This window comes from Lepidochelys olivacea (assembly GCF_965140295.1).
Source record: "Lepidochelys olivacea isolate rLepOli2 genome assembly, chromosome: 2".
Lineage (NCBI taxonomy): Eukaryota > Metazoa > Chordata > Testudines > Cheloniidae > Lepidochelys > Lepidochelys olivacea.
This window is the reverse complement of record NC_140412.1, coordinates 231,165,933-231,189,865: the sequence shown is the minus strand read 5'-3', so window position 1 is coordinate 231,189,865 and position 23,933 is coordinate 231,165,933. Positions and strand designations below refer to the sequence as shown.

The window sequence follows — 23,933 nt, the reverse complement described above, 5'->3', positions numbered from 1 at the left end:
TCTGTGACTCTGACAGTGGCCAGCACCAGCTGCTTCAGAGGAAGGTACAAGAAACCTTGCAGCAGGCTGTTCCGGCGTAACCTGTCTATGGGGAAAACTGTTATTAACTCCCATTGATTAGAAGTTGGCTTATGCCCTGAAGCACAAGGGTTTATATCCCTTCCAAATGAATGTAGGTGACTACTTTGCATCTTCTACCATAAACCCTGGCCCCTGGGTGCCTTTTAACATGAGGAGGAAAAGATAAGGGCCTTTGTTATTAATGAAAGAAATCTATATTGTCTTTGAGGGGAATAATACAGAAAAGTATAAATAGAGCTTACATTTTCTCTTATGAAACACCAGATAGATGCATGACTTTCCTTTCCCCGCACACAGATTTCTTTAATGAGAAGTCATACATTAACATATAGACATGAGTTATATAGTTTTATGTGACTAAATGTTATAGCTCTTATTAGTTCAGTTTACTATTTACTTAAGTTTTATATGCACTTTAAAAATCATTGAAGACAAAGATGATTTTTAAAAAGACTGCCTACTTTTCTGGCATTATATATCAAAATATGAAGCTAATATCTGAAAAAACTAAATTACAGCCCCTAATTGAACTGGCAGAAGCAAGCAAGAAACCAGTCCATTTCTCACATGTAACAGCATCTGTTACTAATGGAACACAATGGCTATCTTAGGGACATGTGGCAAACAGAAGATAAAATTAGCAATAACATTTAAATACAAATTCTTCTAAAGGAACGATCTGTCAAGGAAAATGTAAATAGTTAGTAAGAAGAGAAATGGAATGAAAAATAGAAGCTAGATATCAGAAAAGGATGGCAAATCTCTTCTCTCCAAATGTATCTTTATACCTTTCAAAGGCTACACAAAAATACTTTGGCTCTCAGCTTGACTGCCATGCCTGGAATAACTCCCCTGCATGCATAGCCTTTGATTCAAGGACAGTCTTGGAAGTTCAAGTTCAAAAAAGTTCTAAAAAGCGCTCAGTTTTGTAAATTGGCCTTCTGCCCAGGGGAATTATATTCCTTGTACTCCTGGCATCACTACTGGCCTATGACCTTCATTTAAAAGTTATTTTGGGGCCACATTTGCTTTAAACATCTACTTGGCTGATCGGCATTACTCTCTTTTGAAGTCCACCAGAACGAAAATAATTATACTGATGGGCTATGAATTCAAAATAAAAAAATAAAATCACTCAGCTAAACAACTATCAGGATGGCACTGAATCAGAAGGCAATTGTGTCATCTTCATATCATAAAATGAACACTAAATGAAAGCCAGTTGTACATCTTTTATCCACTCAAGAGAGTAAAAAAAAAAATTAACCTGATCCGAATCAGCAGTGTTTTCATTATCTTCATGATAACCACTTATATATTCCCCATTCTTTTGTCTCGATGTGAGTGGAATATTTAAATATCCAACATCTCTGAGTGTCATGCCATGACATCTTTCTTTGTGACTGTACATTTGTCCATTTGCATTGCAGGTCCTTCCATCCCTCAGCATTCTTAGGAGTTGGTCTATTTCTAGGAATTTATTAGAAAATGTGGAGTTACCTCATTATAAATACAAATTAAAGAGAAAGATGAAACAACAACTGTTCAAAATGTCAAAATATAGCATATTCATAGATTCCAAGGCCAGAAGGGACCATTGTGATCATCTAGTTGGAGCTTCTGAATAACACAGGCCATAGAACTTTCCTCCAAAATTCCTAGAGTGTATCTTTCAGAAAAACACGCAATCTTATTTCAAAATTGTCAGTGATGGAGAGTCAAACACAACGCTTGCTGAATTGTTCCAATTGTACTTTCCTATGCCAGACTGAAGAGCCCATTATCAAATATTTGTTCCCAATGTAGCTACTTTTAGACTGCAATCAAGTCACCCCTTAACCTTCTCTTTGTTAAACTAAATAGATTGAACTCTTTGAGTCTATCACTGTGAGGCATATTTTTCAACCCTTTAATTATTCTTGTAGCTCTTCTCTGAATCCTCTTCAGTTGATCAACGTCCTTCTTGAATTGTGGTACCAGAACTGGACACAGTTTTCCAGTAGTGGTCGCACCAGTGCCAATTACAGAGATAATATAATATCTCTGCTCCTATTCAAGATTCCCCTGTTTATATATACCAGGGGTGCATTAGCCCCTTTGGCCACAGCATCACATTGGGAGTTTGTATTCAGCTCAAATCTTTTTCAGAGTCACTGCTTCTGGGATAGAGTCCACCATTCTGTAAGTAGGGCATACATTCTTTGATCCCAGATATATACATTTATTTAGCCATATTAAAACACATATTGTTTGCTTGTGCCCAGATTGCTCTGAACAAGTGACTTTTACCACTATCTCAATTTTTGTGTCATTTGCAGTCTTTGTCAGTGACAATTTTGTGGTTTCTTCCAGGTCATTGATAAAAATGTTAAATAGTGTAGTGCCAAGAATCAGTCCCTCTGGGCCCCCATTGGAAACACACCTGCTTGATGATGATTCCTCATTTACAATTACATTTTGAGATCTGTCAGTTAGCCAGTTTTTAATCCATTTGTTGTGTGCCATGTTAATTTTTTGCATGCATTATTGTTGCAATCATGTTGGTCCCAGGATATTAGAAAGACAAGGTAAGTGAGGGAATATCTCTGATTGGACCAACTTCTGTTGGTAAGAGGGACAAGCTGTCAAGCTTACACGGAGCTGTTCTTCAGATTTGGGAAAAGTACTCAGAGTGTTGCACCTAATACAAGGTGGAACAGATTGTTTAGTGTAAGCAGTTACCACGTATTTTAAGGGACCATTCAAAGTGAAGGTCTGTCAAGAAGGAGGAAAGTGGGAGGCAGCTTGGGAGGCAGGGCAGAGGGGCTGTTAATGGGTTATAGACTGTTGTAATAAGCCATAAATCCAGGTACTCTATTTACTCCATGATTTTTAGTGGCTAGCAAAGTTGTGAATTGACACTCCCAGGCTCATCATTTGAAGGTTTATGCAGATTTCCTTCGAGAGGGAGGACTGAGAGGTCAGATATAGAGTGAATGTTTTGTGAAAAGTGTTCACCCATAGGTGAGACAGAGTTTTTGTCTTTTATCATTTTCCTGTGTGAGTTCATTCAAAAGCATAATGATTGTCTGGTTTGACCAAATAGTTGTTATTGGGGCATTTAGTGCACTAGATGATAGACATGTGTAGGAGCCATGGATCTTGAAAGTGTGTTGCTGGGGGTGTTGATCATCATGACAGTGGAAATATGTCTACAGATTTTGCATCTATAATTCTGGCAGGGTCGGGTGCAGCTTTAAGTTGGTATCTCCCAGTCTTTGGGGAGCTTGCTTCTCATGATGAGCTTGGAGAGGCTCATTTATTTTTGTAGCCCCCCTCCCTTTCTTTCCACCCTATGGCTGGAGGGGTGTTAAAGGGCAACTTCACCTTGAACGGTCCCTTGAAATACGTTATGCTAAACAATCTGTTCCACCTTGTATTTAGCTGTGACACTCTGCATATGGTTCCCAGCCCTGAAGAAGAGCTCTGTATAAGCTTGAAAGTTTGTCTCTGACCAACAGAAGTTGGTCCAATTAAAATATTGCCTCGTGTAAATTAATTTTTTAATAAAAAATGTTTTTGGTACTAACTCAAAACACCTTACAGAACTCTTAGTATTTTATCAACCAAACTTGTAATCTCATCAAAAAAGATATCAAGTTAGTTTGACAGGATCTATTTTTCATAAACCTATGCTAATATGCATTAATTACATCACACTCCTTTAATTTTTTATCGAGTCCCATATTAGCCGCTCCATTATCTTCCCTGGGTCTTGCTGACAGCCCTATAATTACTTGGGTCATTCCATTTACACTTAAAAAAAATTGGCACAACATTAGCTTTCTTCCAGTTTTCTGGACTTCCCCAGTGCTGTAATATTGATTGAAAATCAGCACTGAGGATTTATTTAATAATACTTTTTTAATAACCTTTTTCTCTAGTAAATGTGAAGATCCCATCTTGAGAGCTCTAGGGTATGAAGTCATCTATACAGAAAACAGTTACTTCTCCACACTGCCACATTAATGTTTTCGTCTTGACACCTCTAGGAGATAGGAAGGCAGTTCACCCTTTGTAGCCATGTAATCTTTCATAGCTTTGCCGAAATCATCAGCAAGGTACTGATAAATAGTGGCCACGATCCTGCAAGTTATTTATGTGGATGGATGCCATGGGCCTACATGGAATAACTTGCAGTATTGGGGTCATTGTGGTGATTTTTGTGAAATGGAGACTTGTCCATTAAGAACTGGGCTGAGCCCACCAATTAATTTCAGATAGGTTATTTAGCCACCAAATAGGTGTTAAGAATGTTTCTACATGATGGCAATACTTTGTTTTCTCACTTTCATTGTTATTTACAACAATTATCCCCATCAGTGCTTGAAAAAAGAAATGTTGACCTTTTTCTTAAAGAAAAATGTATGCCAAGATTTCTATTTACTTCCCATCTCTTGAGCAAAAATACTTTTGAAGTCAGCTAAAGCTTCTGTCTAAAAGTTGTCACTGTAATCAGCTTTATTTTCATTTTCCCCTATATGCTGCCAATTCTAGCCCTTTTTTCCAGTTTATATTTGAAATGTAAATACATTTAAAAGAGGAATGCCAATGAGTTTATGTTTAAAATATGCTGGCACTGTTCCAGTCTGGTTAAAAATATCCTCTGGATTCTGTGGGTGAAATTTTGACTCCATTGAAGTCAACGGGAGTTTTGCCATTGACTTCAGTGGCCCCGATCTGGATTTCACTCTTGATAGCTACTTAAATAGTGCAGTGCCTCTCTGCATTCTAACTGGCTCTGTTCATTGTCATGAACCAATTATTTTATGAGTTCTACACTGACATTTTTTAAGAGAAAGTGTTTGTTACATAACCATGGTTAATGGGAGTGAGTGTGATCTACGAATTAGAGAACAGGCCTAAGAGTTAAGATGCTTGAATTCTTTTATGCACGCAGCTTGTTTTTTGTGTTACCGTAGCTGGGATCATTTCGCCCCTCGTGACTCAATAGACACATCATAGGGATATTAATACTTACTTAGCTCACTGGTGCATCACACAGATTAATTAATGTTTTCAAGGACTTTCAGATCCTTGTAAAGAGCTACCATTAGTCAATGAACCACAGACAAGGAAAAGTAGGTGCCTAAAGTTACGTTCTTAAAGGCCTGGTAGGCACTTAAATAAGTGGTTTGATTTTCAAAGGTGCTGAGCATCCTGCAGCTCCCCAGTGACGATAATGGGAGATGGATGCTCAACACTGTTGAAAACGAGGCTACTTGTTTAGATTACTTCATTTTAGGCCCTGTTAAAAAAATCTTGGACCTACTTATTTGTAGTTAAGTTTAGTTGCATCTGGCAAAAGATCTTTTAGAACTGAAGTGGAATTTCTGTACCAAATGGACTTTATGTGTCCCATTCTTACTGGAGGTTGGTGATGTCAGAAAGTGGGTAGGGAAAAATAATACATAAAGGAGCTATGAGTAAAGATCAGAAAACATCCAGTCAAGACAGGGTGAACAAACTTCATCTGTCTTGAGAAGCCCACTGTGTCCCAATCTACATCTACCTGATACAATCTCCAGAAATGGCTGTCCTAGGCAAACTGAGGTCACCTTTCTGAGTAGCAGCCGTGTTAGTCTGTATCCGCAAAAAGAAAAGGAGTACTTGTGGCACCTTAGAGACTAACAAATTTATTTAAGCATAAGCTTTTGTGAGCTATGAAGTGAGCTGTAGCTCACGAAAGCTTTTGCTCAAATAAATTTGTTAGTCTCTAAGGTGCCATGAGTACTCCTTTTCTTTTTAAGGTCACCTTATATCTGATTATTAAAATTTATTTTATAAGGCCCAAAATGATTTTGAAAATAAAGAACGAGCTTGTCTCCCAGCCTTCTTCTTACATTTATAAGAGTTCTACCTATCAAATACAAAAGGTGAAACAGTGATTTAAACCCTGATTTAAGAAGTACCTAAAATGTACTGACACAAAAGGCAAACCTGAAATATACAGCCCTACCTGTTACTTGGAGTTCATTAGTGCTGTTTAGAGAACTGAAAATATATTTTATAAAGAATTCTGGGGTGGGTAAACTTGCTCTCCCGAGGCAGACTCCTTGGAGAGCCAGAGTAATGATTGTAGCAGCCAGGCGAGGAAGTGTATTTTCATCAGCACCGTCACTGTCCAATATGGCAGCTTCTTTCTCCAGAACGCTTACATCAACACACTGCAGACAGAATAAAAATTCAGTTAAGCGGTTCTTGGTCACGAGTGTAAATCATAGAATATCAGGGTTGGAAGGGTCCTCAGGAGGTCATCTAGTCCAACCTCCTGCTCAAAGCAGGACCAATCCCCAACTAAATCATCCCAGCCAGGGCTTTGTCAAGCCTGACCTTAAAAACCTCTAAGGAAGGAGATTCCACCACCTCCCTAGGTAACCCATTCCAGTGCTTCACCACCATCCTAGTGAAAAAGTTTTTCCTAATATCCAACCTAAACCTCCCCCACTGCAACTTTAGCTCATTACTCCTTGTTCTGTCAATCATCAGATAGGCAGGAAAAGAAGCAAGAGAACACAGTATTGCAGAAGCCCAGGGCGGATAGGTTGTTAGGACAGAGTGTATAATCAACAGTGTGAAAAGTAGAAGAGACTCAAGGAGAATGAGAATGGAATACAGGACCTGAGATTATGCTATGAAGCGGTGGTTAGAGACCAACATGAGATCCGTTTCAGTCACGTAATGGGGAGAAAGCCAGTTTGGGAAGGAGGGAAAAACCTGAGGCAGCAGTTAAAAACACCACATTCAATTAGCTACTTCAAGTTATTTTTATTTATTGTTGTTTTCATGCCATTTCTGCTTAATTTTTTTCTCCAAGATTTTTGCTGCCTAGAGTGTGGCCAGTACAATCCCCAAAAGTGGCAGAAGAGAAGTGGATGTTGTGGTTAAGGCACTGGACTGCAACACTGTAGATCTAGATTTAATTCCCAGCTCTCCCACAGCTTTCAGGTATAGCCTTGGGCAATTCCCCTAATACCTTTGTGTTTCAGCTCCCGATCTATAGAACAGGGTGATAACATTCACTTTCTCTGACATTGTGTCTCTCTTATCTAGTTACACTGCAGCCTCTTTGGGGCAGAGACTGTTTCTTACAGTACATGTGTATAGTGCCTTGCACAGTGAGGCCCTGATTTTGGCCTGGGGCTGCTAAGTTAATGTAATACGAAGAAGAAAAAGAAGAAAAAGTGTGAAATCAATTTTAAGAAATTGATTTCCAATGAGTGGATGCCCACTTGTGTGCCTATGTCTCCATGTCCATTTAGTTCAGCTGCACATGTACCTATCACAGGTGCATGAGTAAAAGTGTACTTAGCCATCAAAATATCCCAGTAATTGCATGTGTCATTGCAGTAGAGGTGTGCACAAACATAGTTCTGCAAATGTGTGAGCATTTCTGTGCATGAACCTCAGGTCTTCATGTCCAGCTGTGAATGAGAGACCTTTAAGGCCAGATTTTCATTTTGCCTTAAATGTGTTGCTGCCTCATAAGTGCCCCATTCTGAGTGGTTTGTCCATTTTTCATAGACAGCTGCCATAGACACATCCGCATGTGACCCCTGCCTTGGCTAGTGGCTAGCTGGTTAATTATTCATTTATTAATTCTTCTTCTTCTTCTTCTTATTATTCTTTATTTGTATCTTCATAGCACTTAGAAGCCCCAATCCTGAACCAGGACCCCACTGTGCACCATGAAGAAAAGCAAGTATTTCTAATGTCAAATTCACTGCCAATATATCTCCGTACAAGCTGAAGACTTTTCTTTCCTACCAAATTGAATTTATTAGTTGCTATGGTGAGAAGGAAACAAGTTTTATACAATCATAACATTTAAAAACTGACCAAAATGGTTTTCTTCCCCTGGATCACCTACCCTTTCTCCTAGCCACAGATGTCATGATTCAAAGCATTAGACAGGCTATAATGATTTCACTACCTTTGACAAAGAGTCTCCCCAGTCTCCTCTCTGTGAACAATGAAATCACAGACACTAAACAGACATACTGAGTGCACTGCCAGCATAAACAAATAGACCGCACCGAAAGGCGCTGTATGGATTGTTACTCCGTGTTGACATGCCAAATACCCACCGATGCCTCTTTATAGCTGCCGAGATACTCTTTGAGTTCCTGAAAATCTGCACTTTCAGTGAGACTTAGAACTAACTGTACTAGTCAATGAATAATTTATGACGGGAAAAGATTATACAAAGCACATGAAGAGAAAGAGGAATGGCAGACTTTCTGTTTTATGCTGCATAGTTAGTGACTTCTAGCAATCTTCCATTTGCCTTGAGTGTGCTACCACTGTGCGGTGTAAATTAAAGAGCAGTGAGATGGAAAAGAAAAGAAGAATTAGAGAGTCAGGACCAGACTAGGACATAGTTGTGTAGCATCCAAAGGGCTGATGAAGTTTTCACAGCAGGTCAATATATATTATGACAACTTTCTAACCTTGAAAATCTGGTAAGTGGTTTTGATTACTCTACATTGTAAGGAAAATAGATTATTTAGATTGCAAACTTTTTGGGGCAGGGACTGTCTATCATTCTGTGTTTGTACAGCGCCTGGCACAATGGAGCCCTATTCTTGGTTGGTCCCTAGGCACTGACATAAATAAATAGCAATAAATACTAGGTGAGTTATAACTGCTGTGTATTTCCTGATTTTAAAAGGCTGTTTACAGCTAAATATAACGAATACATTATTTGCCACTCCAAATGTAAGTTTAGTCTTCTTTGGATGACTCTTTCTGCTGGAGGAACTGACTATGGCAGGTAGATTAGCTTCGGATGTATCTGGCATATCAAAGGAACAGCCACATCTTTGGGCAGATTCCCTGCTACATCCAGTATCTCATGGATGTAGTAAGTGAAGGACCAGCAGGGAACTGGTTACAGAAACTTGATTCTATTCTCCATCCCCAGCTCCAGTGCAAGCTAGATCAGCCAAGGGGCTGCTCTAATTTGTCCCAAGCGGATATGGTCCTCTAGGGACCACATTATTTGACTGCAATTTCATGGCAGAACTAGGTTTTAGCCTTTAGATCTGTGGTAAGTGTTTTGGAGTGTTGGAGCTGTTTACCTGGCTTTCAGGAGTTTTAAAATGTTGCCTTATTGCAGCCAAAATGTCTTCAGTTTCATTCCTTGAGAAATAATAGCAGTCTTCATCACGCCTTAAACTGAGCATGCTGTGGAGGTAAAATTTATAATCCTTGTTACTCAGACTGAGCTCTGAAGAACAGATGTCTCTTTGATGAATAATATAGTAGAGAAGAATGAGGGAAATTCTCTGGAATACTTCTTCACTGAGATGGTCTTCAAAATCTCCACCGGCTATTAATAACAAAGCATCTGGTTCAAGGCACTGCGAATAATTAAAACAAATGAAAATTAGTTTCAAATTATATGTCACTAGTAATCTACTCAAAATAGGATTAGAGAACAGAGTAGGAGAATTCAACTTTATGGCTAAGAGACTGGTCTTGAGGCTGCACAGATGCAGAGTGGGGTGTGTATAAGGTAAAATGTGATGAGCAATAGGGACAGCAGGGAAAGCACATGGAAATCCAATCTTGCAGTAATGAGGGCTGCTGCATGGCTGACAAATCACTCTCTGTGCTGCCTTTCATAAACCATGCCTGCTTCTGAGCAAGGAGGCAGATGCCCAAAGGATTTGAGACTTACTCCCACTCAGGGCCTGATCCAAAGACTGTTGTAGTCCATGTAAAGACCCCTATTGACATCACTAGGCATTAATTGTGGCACTCAGTGCAGAGGACTACAGCTCGTGCTTAACCTTACCTTAACTGCTGCCAAGCCTCCACTTGCACTTGTGTGGGTTTGCAGAATGAAGGCCAGAAAAAGCCAAATTTGGACCTGAGTTATATCAGTGTGAGGCAGTGGTTCTCAACCTTTTTTGGCGTCAGGATCCATTTGTAAACACTGATGGCCTGTCACGACCCAATAAATAGGCCAAGGGTGGGGATTGGGTCCTGCTCCAGAGGGTTGTGGGGAGGTGGGTGATGGCCTGTTGCAACCTAGTAAATAGGCTGTGTGGGGTGGTAGTGGGAAGGCCTGGAAGAGGCTAAGCCCTGTGGGGCTGGCTGGGCTCAGCTTGGCTCCCCACTCCAGACGTTTCATCCTGTGGCACTGCAGCCCCTGATGAGGAGCCAGCTGGGCCAAATCTGTCTGAGTAGTGTTGCGACCTGTTTCACTCAATCAAATTGGCCCTGGTCAGTTCCCCTATCATCATGGTGGAAGGGCAGTAGGAATAAACCTGAGTGGCACTGCAACCCCAGAGGTCACAATGCCTGGAGCTGGGCACTGAGCCTAGCAAGCCCCATGGAACCAGAGCGACAGGAGCTGCCACATGACCCTTTGAAACATTCTGGTGACCCAACTTTGGGTCATGACCCATAGGTTGAAAAATCCCAGTGTAAATGATAGAATCATACAAAGCATAGAAATGTAGTGCTGGAAGGAGCCGCAAGAAGTCATCTAGATCAATGGTTCTCAAAGCCGCTCCGCTGCTTGTTCAGGGAAAGTCCCTGGTGGGCCGGACCGGTTTGTTTACTTGCCATGACCGCAGGTTCGGCTGATCACGGCTCCCACTAGCCACGGTTCACCGCTCCAGGCCAATGGGGGTTGCGGGAAGCGGCGCGGGCCAAGGGACGTGCTCACCACCCTTCCTGCAGCCCCCATTGGCCTGGAGCTGTGAACTGTGGCCAGTGGGAGCCGCGATCGGCCGAACCTGAGGACGCGGCAGGTAAACAAACTAGTCCGGCCCGCCAGGGGCTTTCCCTGAACAAGCGGCGGACCGGCTTTGAGAACCACTGATCTAGATCATATCCCAATCAAAGGAAACACTAGAGTTACTCCACATTTACAAGCTAACGGAGCAGAATTGGGCCCTGTATCTTTAGAGCTGTATTTATTTATATTTATTAATTGTGCTATCAGCAAATTTGGTCAGCACAAAGCCTATGCATCAATTAATTCGTCAGAACGGGACTCAGGAGAGACAGAAGTCATGCATGGGTCTGTGCTGCTCTCTACTCAGGGGAGAATTCCCCCCCAAGGGCAGGTATAATTTTTAAAAACAAAATAGCTCAATGCCAATAAGGCACCATCTCTCCTCACACTCAGACCCCTTCCAATATCACCTCAGGCAAAAGGCTTTATGAGCAGATAGGCTTTAGAGTGTGCCTAGAAAACCAGCAAGTGCTCTCAGTCTCGGGTAAATGGGTGAGCAAGTTCCAGAACAGAAAGCCCCTTCCTGAAAACATCCTGTCCCTGTTGTGATTTGTAGGTCATATCAGTTGGTCCCATTGGAAGGATGCTGACAGCTCCCTCCTGTTTAAATCCAAGAGTAGCTTCAGCACTTGAGTTGATCTTCACTATCATGGCAGATCACAAGGACTATAAAGAGGGGTGCTGGAACAATTTTCATAGTAGGAGTGCTGAGAGCCATTAAATCCTGAAAATAATGGAAACCACTTCAAGCCAGGAGGTGCGGCAGTACCCCGAGTTCCAGTATCTATGACTGTAAGGTAGACAGAAGCACCTAAATCATAGTCACTAGGTAAGATTCACCAACACACTTCAGCTATTTTGCCCCATTCCAATGATTCAAAGCAGCCAGAAAACCTCGTTTACTGGGTTAAACTATGTTTATGGCTACAGACATTATGTACTAGTGCATCTTGAATGTTTACCCCCCAAAAACTTGAATCAAATGCAGATTATGGAGTTCAGGTTTCATATGCTCCCTCAACTATAAGCAAGTGAGTGAGCTGACACATTTTAATAGAAATATTCCCAACCTAAATCCACACCAAGAGGAATGTTAGAAAAGGTTATGCACTGTGGGTGCCAATGCCAAATTAAACATTCACACTGGTGAGTAAATTAGATTAGGATCTAGCCCCTGTGTCCTATCTAACATGGCTATCAACATCTACAATACTAGCCTTTACTAACTGACCCTCAGAATCCATGGCCATGTGCTTGATACTCCTTAAGCAGCATCTGGCATTATTCTATCTCCCAAGTGTACAAAGAAAGCATACCTTTTTCTGTACTGATGACATGTATTAACATGACTGTCTTTGTGTATTATTGTTTTAGACTAGGAGGAATACATTGAATTCTTCTAGCTCATTTCCCTAAAGGCCTCATGTTAAGCCAGTCTATCCTTTTAAATTTACCCAGTGGGCGATAAGACACACATACTGTATGGGGTGGAGGCTTTTCAGAGATTTCTATAATTACACCCCAAGGTCTAGTAAGGATAACTTGAAGTCACTAAGGTTGTTGGCGCAGGCAAGCAAGAAATTTGAAAAGGAAATTGCTCCTGGGAGGGCAGCAGGTGCACTGAAAGAGTTGCTGTTATTGGAGAACATGTGGGATCCTCCACTGGGAGTACTTAAAGAAGGTGTCAGGGGAACATAGATTGATTCATCATAAGTTATTTTGCTGTTATCGACATGTTAGAGTCACAAACACTTGAATGACCTTACTTTCAGAATGCTTATTTTCTAAAACAAACAAGTCCCTTTCCGAATATGGGAGCAGCGTGTTTTTTTACTGAACTCCCTGTTTTGTAATGATTATTAGTAAGGATTTCATCAATACAGAAGAAGGCATGCCTTTTTTGTGCACTTGGGAGATAGAGTAATGCCAGATACTGCTTAAGGAGCATCAAGCACATTGCCGTGGATTTGGAGGGTCAATTGGTAAAGAAAAAGAAAGGGTCCAATAAAGATATAGAACTTCAGGGCAATGATTTAAATGCAGGATGGAGTCTTGTTTGCAAATTAAATAGTCTGAAAAAGCAATGGTTTGTGATGGCTGGGATCCAAGATTCAGAAGAGACATGTGAGTCTGATTGATCCATTTTTTTTTGTTTTGTTGGTGGGGAGGAGGGATCTGGGGCTTCTCTACCCCCACTGTTTGGGAAGTTAGCTCCAAAGCCAAGGAGGAGGGCTAATTTCTGATTCTAAAGACTGCAGATGTTTCATGAACAATTGCTGTCATGAGTTTTCCTCCATTTTGGGTGCTTGTTAGCTCATCTTGCAGGATTTCAAACTTATAAAAAAGCCACTGTACTGCATGGACCTTGCTATTTGCCCAGGCTAGCCCAGCAAAAACCGTGAAAAGGGTTCAGAAAATCTCTCCTTTGCCATCATCCCTGCACTTTCTATAAATAGGTCACAAACACAAGGAAAACCTTGGTCCATAATGGAAGAATTCCTAGGAAGTTCCCACTCCTCTATACAGGAATAACCCCTGTAGGAAAGCATGAAGCCCTACATTATTTACCAATGATCATTCACACTGTGGCAGTTATGAAAAATGTCAGCATTTGTTACTATGGCTATTTAAATGAGTAGGTGCTCTACAACAGAGGACTGAAATCTCCTCTCCAATACATTGGTCCTGTTGAGTACAGGGAGCATTTTACTTTCACAGTAAACGTCTGCTTTCCCCATCATTAGCCTTTACCACCTGCTGCTTCTTGATTCTGACATGAAGCCACATGACTGTCTGTATAATTCCCTGCTGTTAGAAGTAAACCAGACCTAGAACAAGATGGATTAATATTAATTGGAGCCAAAATCCATCAACTTTTCTGGGGTCCCAATCCAAACTTGGAGCATCTTCCAAATCTACATTTCCTTCCATCTGGGCCCTCGACCACAGCATAGTCTCCCTCCTACCTGAATCTGGCATCCTATTCCCCTTTTCCTTCCATGGTCAAACCAGTGGGAAGAAATAGCCCAGGCAGTAGTCTGAATGTACTAGCGGATTGAGCCCCCGCATGGAGCTGTGATTCTAAACATTTGAATACCCTGGAATTCTTCCAGTCCCAGATTCTGGATTTGCAGAGTCATTTATCTGCTCTTGATCTCCCTTGACCAGAACCATTTTTCCAAAACCACCCCTAAACCTTGCAGACTTGGGAGAAATGGCATATGGATCTGAACAAACCACGGGCTATGTCTGAGTTTTGCAAAATAACAACCAGAATGATGACGTTTTACAAAACCATTCCTATTTCTGCCCCTCAATCTCTAACTACAATGGAAATTTCGTTTCATGTTTCAAATTCAAGCTAATGATATAACTGTAGGATGAAGTAAAGAGAAAAACCTTAGTCTGAAAATGAATATCTGAAATATCTGGCAATAAGTAAAAGATAAATTGATTAAGTTTTTAAGGTGTTCTTGAAGTATTGGGGGGCCCGCTTTACAAGAATAAATAAGCAATATAAATCATTAGCAATTAAACAATTGTAGCCGTTCATTTTTTTTTTTAAAAAAATGAATGTCGTGTGTGCCTATGATATGCATTAGGATGGTTTCACCCAAATAAATGATTTCAGAACTCACTGAACTCATCTTTTAAATGTACCCTTCATTAATTGATACACTAACCAGATTACAATCCTCCTGCATCCCATAAATCCACTGTGGACATTCAGCTCTCTCCAGTAGCATTTTGATCAGTTTTCTTGAGTGATTCTTGTGGAGCTCAGTGTAGTTGTCAGCTGAGAGAATGCGTAAAACTTCCGTCAGATAGCCTTGGCTGGGAGCATAGCTGCTTTCCTGCTTGTGCTCTTTCCCAGGCTGTGCTTCTGCAGTGACCACACCAAATATGAAAGCTGAACATGCCATCCAAAAAGCTGGATGCTTGGTCAGAAAACACATTTTCTCTTCTTCCTGTAAGTGCGTGTCCCTGTTGAGAGTTGAACGGTAGTTCGTAGTTCACAGCTTAAAGTTGAACCCTGAGGAATTTGTATGGTAAAGAAAAACAAAAACCATTTAATTAGAGTGACTGCAATATGTTTGAAAGGATTTATTAATTGGTTGGCTAAGCTGATTTGCAGTGACAAGCTGTTTCTGAACAACAGGGAGTTTGTAGGGACTTTACAGCCTGAAACAGCAGGAAACAAAGATGACAGTGGCCTTAAAAATTCTGTAGAATTACTGATAAGTGGTTAAATCGGACTGCCCTTCCTTCTCATTAAAAGTTTTGAGTATAATACACATTTTTCATTTCCCTGTTATGTTACTATATTTGATCATAATCTCCTTTAGTAAGTACAGGAACAAATATAATTGCTTTCTCTTTTACTCCATTAGGAAACAGATTCCCAAGGGCTAGTAGATGTACTTGTACATGAAGAGCAAATAAAGCATTGTGCAGGAATTCTGATATAAAAGTTCAGTAGTACTGATGCCAAGCAATGACTTACAGTGGTTTTCATCTTCATTAATTAACATTAGCTATAAAGCGGGGGGGGAAACAAACCCAAAACATTTTAACAGGAAATTAATGATGCTTTGATGATGGTCAGAGGAAAGAGCTGCAAAATTGCCATAATTATGTAATTCATACAACTTGAAAAATGTAGAAATGTCCCCAAAGTAACTAGTTCTCATTTTTAATAATCCTAGATGCAAAGATAGTGTTCCAAACAGTAAAACCAAACTATCCTAGCCAAATCTTTCCTAACGTACTATAGGATCTGTCCTTACTGTAATCCATCTTGATATAGGAGCATGCCAGTTGTAAAGGAGTTTAACTTTTATTTTCTACTAAGGAGTTTTCCCTTTACTGAGGAGCAGACCTTTGGAAATATATGTACGTATGTTAAATAGCCACATGCAACATCTGCTTCTTTTCACTGTAAAATTATACAGATCTGATTTCCCCTTTTAAAATGCTGTGCTAACAGATTGCTAAAGTAGAGTAAACTAAAAACTTTTGCTGAGTTATAACTTGGAATGCATTCAGATAAAAGTTAGCATGGTATAGCACACTCTGAAAGGTTTTGAAGTTTCAAAATTTATTTTAGCTTTAAGTTAACATTTAGAAATAAGTTAGCATTTAAAAGCATCACAGTTATAGGGATACAACCATTTCTAACACCGTGTTCTTACCTTCAGCAGAAAAAAATGAATGATTGTGTATCTCTAGCTTTGTAGCCTTTTGAGTCCCCAAAAGTATTTAGTTAATGGAAAGTCTGATGTTTTTAAAATTCCTTGATGGTGCTCTGGAAGCTGGAGAGGATTAGTTTATTGCTGCCTTGAAAAGTTTTCAGTTGCTATGGAGAGAGCTGTTCTTAAGGTAACAATGGAGGTGGATAGGAATTAGTACATGTTCTTCTTGGCAGGTTTTAGGCATCACATTATTGAGTGTATTTAGCTAATTATTTTGGTAGTTATCATTTTATGTAAACATTCCCTAATTAACATCAGCAGATGGCAGGATATATGGTATCTGCTTGACAATATTCTTTATAGTAGATAATACACATGAGAACACCAGTTTCTTTACATTATTAAAATACTGGAGTAAGCAGTTTTAGAACATCTGAAGAAAACCTGAATTTCTGTTTTAACTGAAATCTTTGTTCTGGGCACAAATGTGAAATCAGAGTAGAAATATTTTCTGGCACCTCTGTAGAAACTCACATTTTTTCTTAAAGGGTCACTCTCCATGGAGAATTGGCCCCACACACAGTCTTTGGTAAAATAAACAAAATCAGAGAGCATCAAAACTCTCACCTGCACCAAACTTGAACAGCTGGGCTTGGTGCAGATGGTGAACTGGAAAAAAGGCCAAGGAAACCCTCCCTGTCATCTTACGTTGCTCTGTGGCTGAAACTGCAATCTTCCAGTTTCAGTAGCCCAAGTCACTCCTGTGTCCCTGCACTAGAAAGGGGTGAGAGAGAAGTCAATGACTAATGGTCTTCATAGGGGCAGAGCTACTAAGCTCATCCTTGTCCTATCTCCCAAACCTGCTGTGTGGGGATGCAGAGTGAGCGATACTCCCTGAGTAGGGTCCCCAAAACCTTTGGAGAAGGAGGCTGGATTTAATTTAATATGAACAGAAATGTTACCATAAATAGTGAAAAGCATATGTTTTTAAATGCAAACCCTCTCCTACACAAAGACAATTCTATTCTATTCTATATTGGTTCTTATATTGTGCTTATCACTATAGTATCTGAGCAGCTAACAACAGCACTGTATATATAAATAACAGCACTATGTATATAAAGTCTGCTGCAGTTTCCACGGTATGCATCCGATGAAGTGAGCTGTAGCTCACGAAAGCTCATGCTCAAATAAATTGGTTAGTCTCTAAGGTGCCACAAGTACTCCTTTTCTTTTTGCGAATACAGACTAACACGGCTGTTACTCTGAAACAGCACTGTGATAGTTCCTGAGAACCTGCAAGTGAAACCAACTACAAACAAAAGTGAAACTGGACAGTTGAACCTGAGTGAAAAGCAAAATACAAACAAACCACTTCAATAAGATAAAGTAATGGCAAACAAGAGCATGCACAAATACTTGTGTGCTCGCTAGACATTTTAATATTTTAAAAGCAGACCTAATTTTTAGTTATTCAAATGCAAAGATATCTGACATTTTTATTGAAGTACATTTTATTTTAAGCTTGATAAATCACAAAAGAGTGAACAGATTTATACCAAACACCCACAAACATTCATTGGCGTGCTCAGAACAAATGGAAATTTCAACCCAAAGAGATTTTTTTCAGAAATTTATAAGTAACTGAAAATAAGGACTCACAATTGTAAGTGCTTCCTCTACCTTTAGTGCTTTCCTACAGCATCATCTCTATGATGTTCCATTTAGGAAAGTACTCCACTTAGAAAGGAACAATCAGTTGCACACATACAAATTGGGAAATGACTGCCTAGGAGTGAATACTTCGGAAAGGGATCTGGGGGTCATAGTGGATCACAAGCTAAATATGAGTCAACAGTGTAACGCTGTTGCAAAAAAAAGCAAGCATCATTCTGGGATGTATTAGCGGGAGTGTTGTAAGCAAGACACGAGAAGTAATTCTTCCTCTCTACTCTGATTAGGCCTCAACTGGAGTATAGTGTCCAGTTCTGGGCACCACATTTCAGGAAAGATGTGGATAAACTGGAGAGAGTCCAGAGAAGAGCAACAAAAATGATTAAAGGTCTAGGAAACATGACCTATGAGGGAAGATTGAAAAAATTGGGTTTGTTTAGTCTGGAAAAGAGAAGACTGAGAGGGGACATGATAACAGTCTTCAAGTATGTAGAAGGTTGTTACAAGGAGGTGGAAGAAAAATTGTTTTTCTTAAACACTGAGGATAGGACAAGAAGCAATGGGCTTAAATTGCAGCAAGGGAGGTTTAGGTTGGACAGTAGGAGAAACTTCCTAACTGTCAGAGTGATTAAGCACTGGAATAAATTGCTTAGGGAGGTTGTGAAATCTCCATCATTGGAGATTTTTAAGAGCAGGTTAGACAAACACCTGTCAGGGATGGTCTAGATAATTAGTTCTGCCATGAGTGCAGGGGACTAGACTAGATGACTTCTCAAGGTCCCTTCCAGTTCCATGATTCTATGCTATGTCAAGATAACAAGTAAATAGCCTGCATAATTTAATATTGGGAATGGCTCACATGGAGAGTAAACATGGAAAAGGTGTCAAATTTGTCCATAGAAATCTCAGTGATTTCAGATGTTCTGAACATATTTTAAAAACTAAAATTGAGAATGTGTTTTGTCCAGATAAGAGTATACACACAAAGGGTGATTTTTTTTAACTCTTTCAGAGAAGCCAGTATTTTTAGAGGTATAGATCTAACAAACTATAACAGAGAGGTGTTGAAACGAGATGCGGAGAAAGATATTGGTAATATATTATATTAACATTTGCATTGTAGAAGTTAGGCTACTAAGACTAAATTTACCGTATGTTAAAGAGTAATGGATAATAAATGTTATAGGCAATGGAGACTGGGATTTTCAAAGGAACAGTCAACTCCTATTGAAGTCATACTGCTTATTAAATGACTTTTGCACTAGTTTGTGGCAATGTCACTTGTGGATCAAATTAATATTGTACTGAGCTTCCCTGCCCCAGCCTCTGCCACTCAATCGCTCATTTCTCCCCACAGTTTCTTTGTGCCGTCTACCACCCCACCCTGTGCACATACAATGTCCTCGGTGAACTAGACTGTAAAACCACTACTGTCTCTTCCTTCAAATCCCTCATCAAGGCCCACTACCAACATAATGCCTACTGGAAAGTGCCACTGATAACAAAGGGCAGGAACCACCCCTTGCATGTGTTTTAAACCCAATTTGATAGGGACCGTGGGCACTATGGCAAATACATATAAATTAGTGAATCTGTAGCTACTGTAGGATAGCGCTATGGGTGGCAGAGAGCTTTCAGGTCACGTTTATAATTTATTTTAGAGAAGAAAATGTTGTTGCCTAATTGATTGTACTTTAGCACAATTGTTCTTAAATTAGGTTTGGCAGAACTGCAATGGATGTTGCCTTTTATTTTATTTGTAATAGCTAACCCTGCCAGCCTTTCAAACTCTTTTAGTTTCTTAAATGGGTTCCTTCCTGCTTGCCAGCCTCTGAGTAATGGGTAAATTGCGGTTCCATTGTACATAGCATTTTATATTTAAAATGTTTAAGTACTAAATACTTTGATGTTAGAGAACTGAGATGTTCTGAATCAAAAAGACTTTCTAGTATAGCATGTGATGTTGACTGTGTACATCAGATCGTTGTGTTTGCTGCTTCTTATAAAGAATTGTTATCATATCTGATCTAAGATAGAAAAGTTATGAATAAATGAGATATTATTCTAATTCTGTTGATCCACACTTAGCTAGAGATCTCTCCAGATAGCAAGGCCACAGTAAGGACCAGGGTTGAGAGTGAGGCAGGTGGGATATTCTATCTTGGAAAAATACAGTCAGTGTCAGACAGGTATCAGGGAAAAAGGTTTGGAAAGTGCTGGACATCTATTCTAACAGATGTTCACAAATAGAAGCATGTGACTGAAGAAGCGTGACAAAAACCAGGAGCTCCTTGAAATTCAGATCCAGTTTCAGGCGTTAAAGGCTAAATTCTGCTCTCTCACCCTTTTGGCCCAAAGGGTTTGTATAAGATGGTCAGAACTTCTATTTTTAGTGAGTGTGAGAGAGGATAGTTATGTAAAATAATGTAACCAGATAGGGGGCACGACAAGTTCCTGCAGCTACCCTCTTTGCTTCAAGAATTTTTTTTTGTAACTCATTTTTGCAAAAGTGAACTAGTAAGACTTCTCCCACCTACACACCTGTTGTGAGAACAAAAGCAGGTTAGCCATTTCTAAATGCCATTTACAGCTGCACTTTGCTTTTAATTTAATGGTTGTCAAAAGATCAATGATTCCACAATGTAGGAATATTAAAACTCTTTATAGAACTGTGCTCTTAGACAACCGAAACATTCCTGTAAGTGCCACCAACCTAGCAAAGAGCTTAATTTTATTTATATGGCAAAGTGGGAGAGGATCTATGCAACATCTTAGCAAAAAAAAAAAAAACATTGGTAGCTTGCAGCTTACTGATGAAAACTGCTATTGATATTGAACTCTTGTTCCTTAAATACTGAATAATGTATTTTGATGGACTACGCAAATGAGCCTTGAGCCCCCTTACTAATCACAGCAATTACATCAAATGAAGAGAGAACCCTGTGGAACTGCTGATTTCCTCCACATTATCAGTGTGATGTGTGAATGTCTGCTGTAATTAGATCCATAGGGAGTGTATTGTAATATGAAAGGATTTCATTCTCCACACAATACAAGTTGTATTTCAATGCAAATCACATCTTGTTCAATAAATTAATCCTGAAGTGCTCCCATAAATAATTTCATCTCTTTAACATCACCCTAGGCTATTCACTTCATTGGCCTGTTTAGTCAGTCCTACCAATATGTTTTACTTACGCTCCGCAGAGTTTGATTTTTTTTTTTTTTTATAATTTCCACAGATAATATCAATGCTTATGTTTAAACATTGCTTCCAATTTTTATTAAATGTTCACAGTTGCAGGAAGTTATGCAGGGTGTGGGTGGGTCAGACAATTATTTAATGACAGCAGACCTGGAGATTGGTTAGTCTCTAAGGTGCCACAAGTACTCCTTTTCTTTTTGCGAATACAGACTAACACGGCTGTTACTCTGAAAAAGTTAATGCTTTATCATCGTTAAAACACAAATTGTCTACATCCCATGTCAAAATTCACAAAGTAAATATCCTTACATCAAACTCTAAGAAGTTCTCAAGCAGCATTTTTCTTACTGTGCCTGTGTGTAAATTAAGATGATTATAAATTGAAATATTTGTCATTGGTTTGTGCCCATAGAGTGAAATCAACATTTACCAATAAAAATCTAATTCTTCCAAGCCTAGTTATATTTTAAGGTTTGTCAGTGAGTTAAAATGAATTAATACTATTGACATGCATCTTATAGGAAGTACATATTTATGGATGGCTCTGGAGCATACTCTGTATTAGTCCAGGACTCTTGAGCTCTCCCACTGGCCAGCAGGTGATGAGATTTTCAGGGAATCTCTACTTATATTGAAGTAGAAAAGAATACTGCAGTGTATTTCAGGTGACTGTCTTTGCACTTGTAGTGAAGTTTCTTTTCATCGATAGGCAAGTTGTTATTTATTTGTATTACAGTCATTCCTAACTGAGATCAAAGTCCTGTTGCTCTAGGTAACTGTACATAGAGATAGTACAAAACAGTCTCTGTCCCAGGCAGCTTACAAACTAAATAAACAAGGAAGAGAAGGGAAGTATTATTATCCCCATTGTTCAGACTGAGGGACAGTGAGAAGGAATGATTTGCCCAAGGTCAAACAGTATGTCTGTGACAGAGCAGGGAACTAGACCCATATTTCCAGAGTGAATGAATCACAAGACCATTCTTCCTCTCAAATCCTACTATTACATGCTTCACTACAAAGTAATTAAATTAACATTTCCCCTCAGCTAGAACAACAGGAAGCAAGGAGGGGAACAGATGTCACATATGTCCTCCAAAACAACAAGGGCAAAGAGGAAGACCTGCTGAAAATAAAGTCAAGAGACCATATTCATTAAACCTGGTGCAGAGAGCCTTATTATACCTCCATGGGTAAGCAAAGGGGATTCATGCTCAGAAAAGGTAGGCACGATTACTTTTTTTTTTAAAGAAAAATTAACTTGTAGAACTCATTGCCACAAGATATCATTGGAACAAGAACCTAGAAGGATTAATAAAGGAACTGACCATGTATGTGGATAGTGAGATCATCTACAGTTACATACATTGTGACATACTGATGCCACTGCAATTTCCTCTCTGATGGCCTTTCCACTGATGAGTATTTGCAGCAGGATTTATGTTGGTGGAAACTGGTATAAATCCAGTGTTAAGATGGCCCAATCTATCTGTGAAGACTACTGTTTAGTTACTTTAGTTATAGCTGTAATGATCCCCTCATAATATCTGTACACATATCTATTTGAAAAGGCTTTTATACTAGCAGGGAACAATATCGTGCATTTGCAAGTGGATGTTGCTGCTCATTTTTATTCTTCAGTTCACACAACATTTTTAGGGTAATTATGTTCTAATGTTCTTCATTGCCTCATCTTTGGCAGCACAGTTAATTATTTTAAGGGGATCCAAATATTATACTATGGTCCTTGAACAACCAGGCCAGCTGGTTGCACTATCTCAAAGCCATTTAAGTTACATAGATGTGCAGAATGAGTTTATACTCCTTCTTGGTTTTGGTTTACTTTGGTGCCATAGTTTTGATTGATTGGTAATATCAAATAAGTGTCTGCTCCCTTAGGTTTCCAAACAAGGTTATTTCTAATGAGCAAATAAAGAAAGTTGATTTAGTGAACAATGTTTTATCTAGCAGAAGTTATTTATGCCTTAATGGCACATTTCCAGGAAAGGGGGGTTTTAATATACCAAATACAAAATTATACCATTTAGCATATCATTATAGAGCTTTGAGTTGTATTTTGAATGAAAAATAAATCACATACCATTAGCTTACATTTGAAAAATCCATGGTTAACCCTATATTTTGATGATTCACCCTCCCACCTGAAAGGGAATACACTTAAGCAATGTGCATAACATCTTCAGAAAGTCAGTGCTATGGGATAACCATCATAACGTGTTTGAGAGCAAATCAAAAGTTCCTTTGTGCAGCTTATGCTACTTCACAAAAACATCATAAGTCGCTTTTGTACTGAATAACCAGCTCTAATAAAAACTGAGGATAAGCCAGTGTTTATCCACAATGCTTTGCCTTACAGCACTTGTTCTCAAAGTCTGACTCATGAAGCACTTATGTGATCTAAGAAGATACTTCTACCACAACAGGAAGGAGTCTGTCTTTATACAGCGATGATTTGATGCTAGTTGTTGCCCAAGGCAGGACTTACATTTCTCGAGGGCTTTTAGCCATGATCAACTTTGTAAATAATATTAAACTGGAGACTTAGCATACAGAACCACATTACAATGACCTGAAAAGTTTAGAGCAATAGGGCTACGGGCAATGAATCAAAATTAAATAATAAATGCTAACTCCTACAATCAGGGAGATGACAGCAACAACACCTATATGTGAAGGAAATGTAACCAAGCAGTCAGTGCTTAATTTCTAATCTGGCAAGCCCTGGCACAAATTAAGCATTGCAAGCAGCCAATCTCATTGCATTAAAGCAAGCTCCCCTCCCCCCCCACACACTTTTTCTCCACGATATTGTGCTAATATTACTTATTCATGAAGCCAAGCATTATAGCTGCTGTTGGAAGATTTGGGAGAGGAGGGAGCCAAGGAGAAGTTGATTCATTTTAAGAAATGGTCCCACAGTATGAAAAAGTTTGAGAATTACTGGGTTACATTTTCGTTTTTAAGTCTTGTT

At 39.4% G+C, this 23,933-nt stretch overlaps 1 protein-coding gene across 3 annotated transcripts in view; it reads right to left on the bottom strand.

Moving 5' to 3' along the window:
* Positions 1 to 16,151, bottom strand: part of SLC39A12 (solute carrier family 39 member 12) — a 35,932-nt gene extending 19,781 nt beyond the window's left edge. For all 3 annotated transcript variants that reach the window (XM_084619146.1, XM_084619147.1, XM_084619148.1), the window contains exons 1-5: positions 16,063 to 16,151; positions 14,554 to 14,903; positions 9,201 to 9,482; positions 6,080 to 6,287; positions 1,349 to 1,551 (exon numbers count right to left, since the gene is read on the bottom strand). In XM_084619146.1, the coding sequence (XP_084475272.1) occupies positions 1,349 to 1,551; positions 6,080 to 6,287; positions 9,201 to 9,482; positions 14,554 to 14,826 (966 nt within the window). In that variant the 5' untranslated portion in view covers positions 14,827 to 14,903; positions 16,063 to 16,151. The remainder of the gene's footprint in view (positions 1 to 1,348; positions 1,552 to 6,079; positions 6,288 to 9,200; positions 9,483 to 14,553; positions 14,904 to 16,062) is intronic.
* Between the last annotated feature and the right edge of the window lie 7,782 nt (positions 16,152 to 23,933).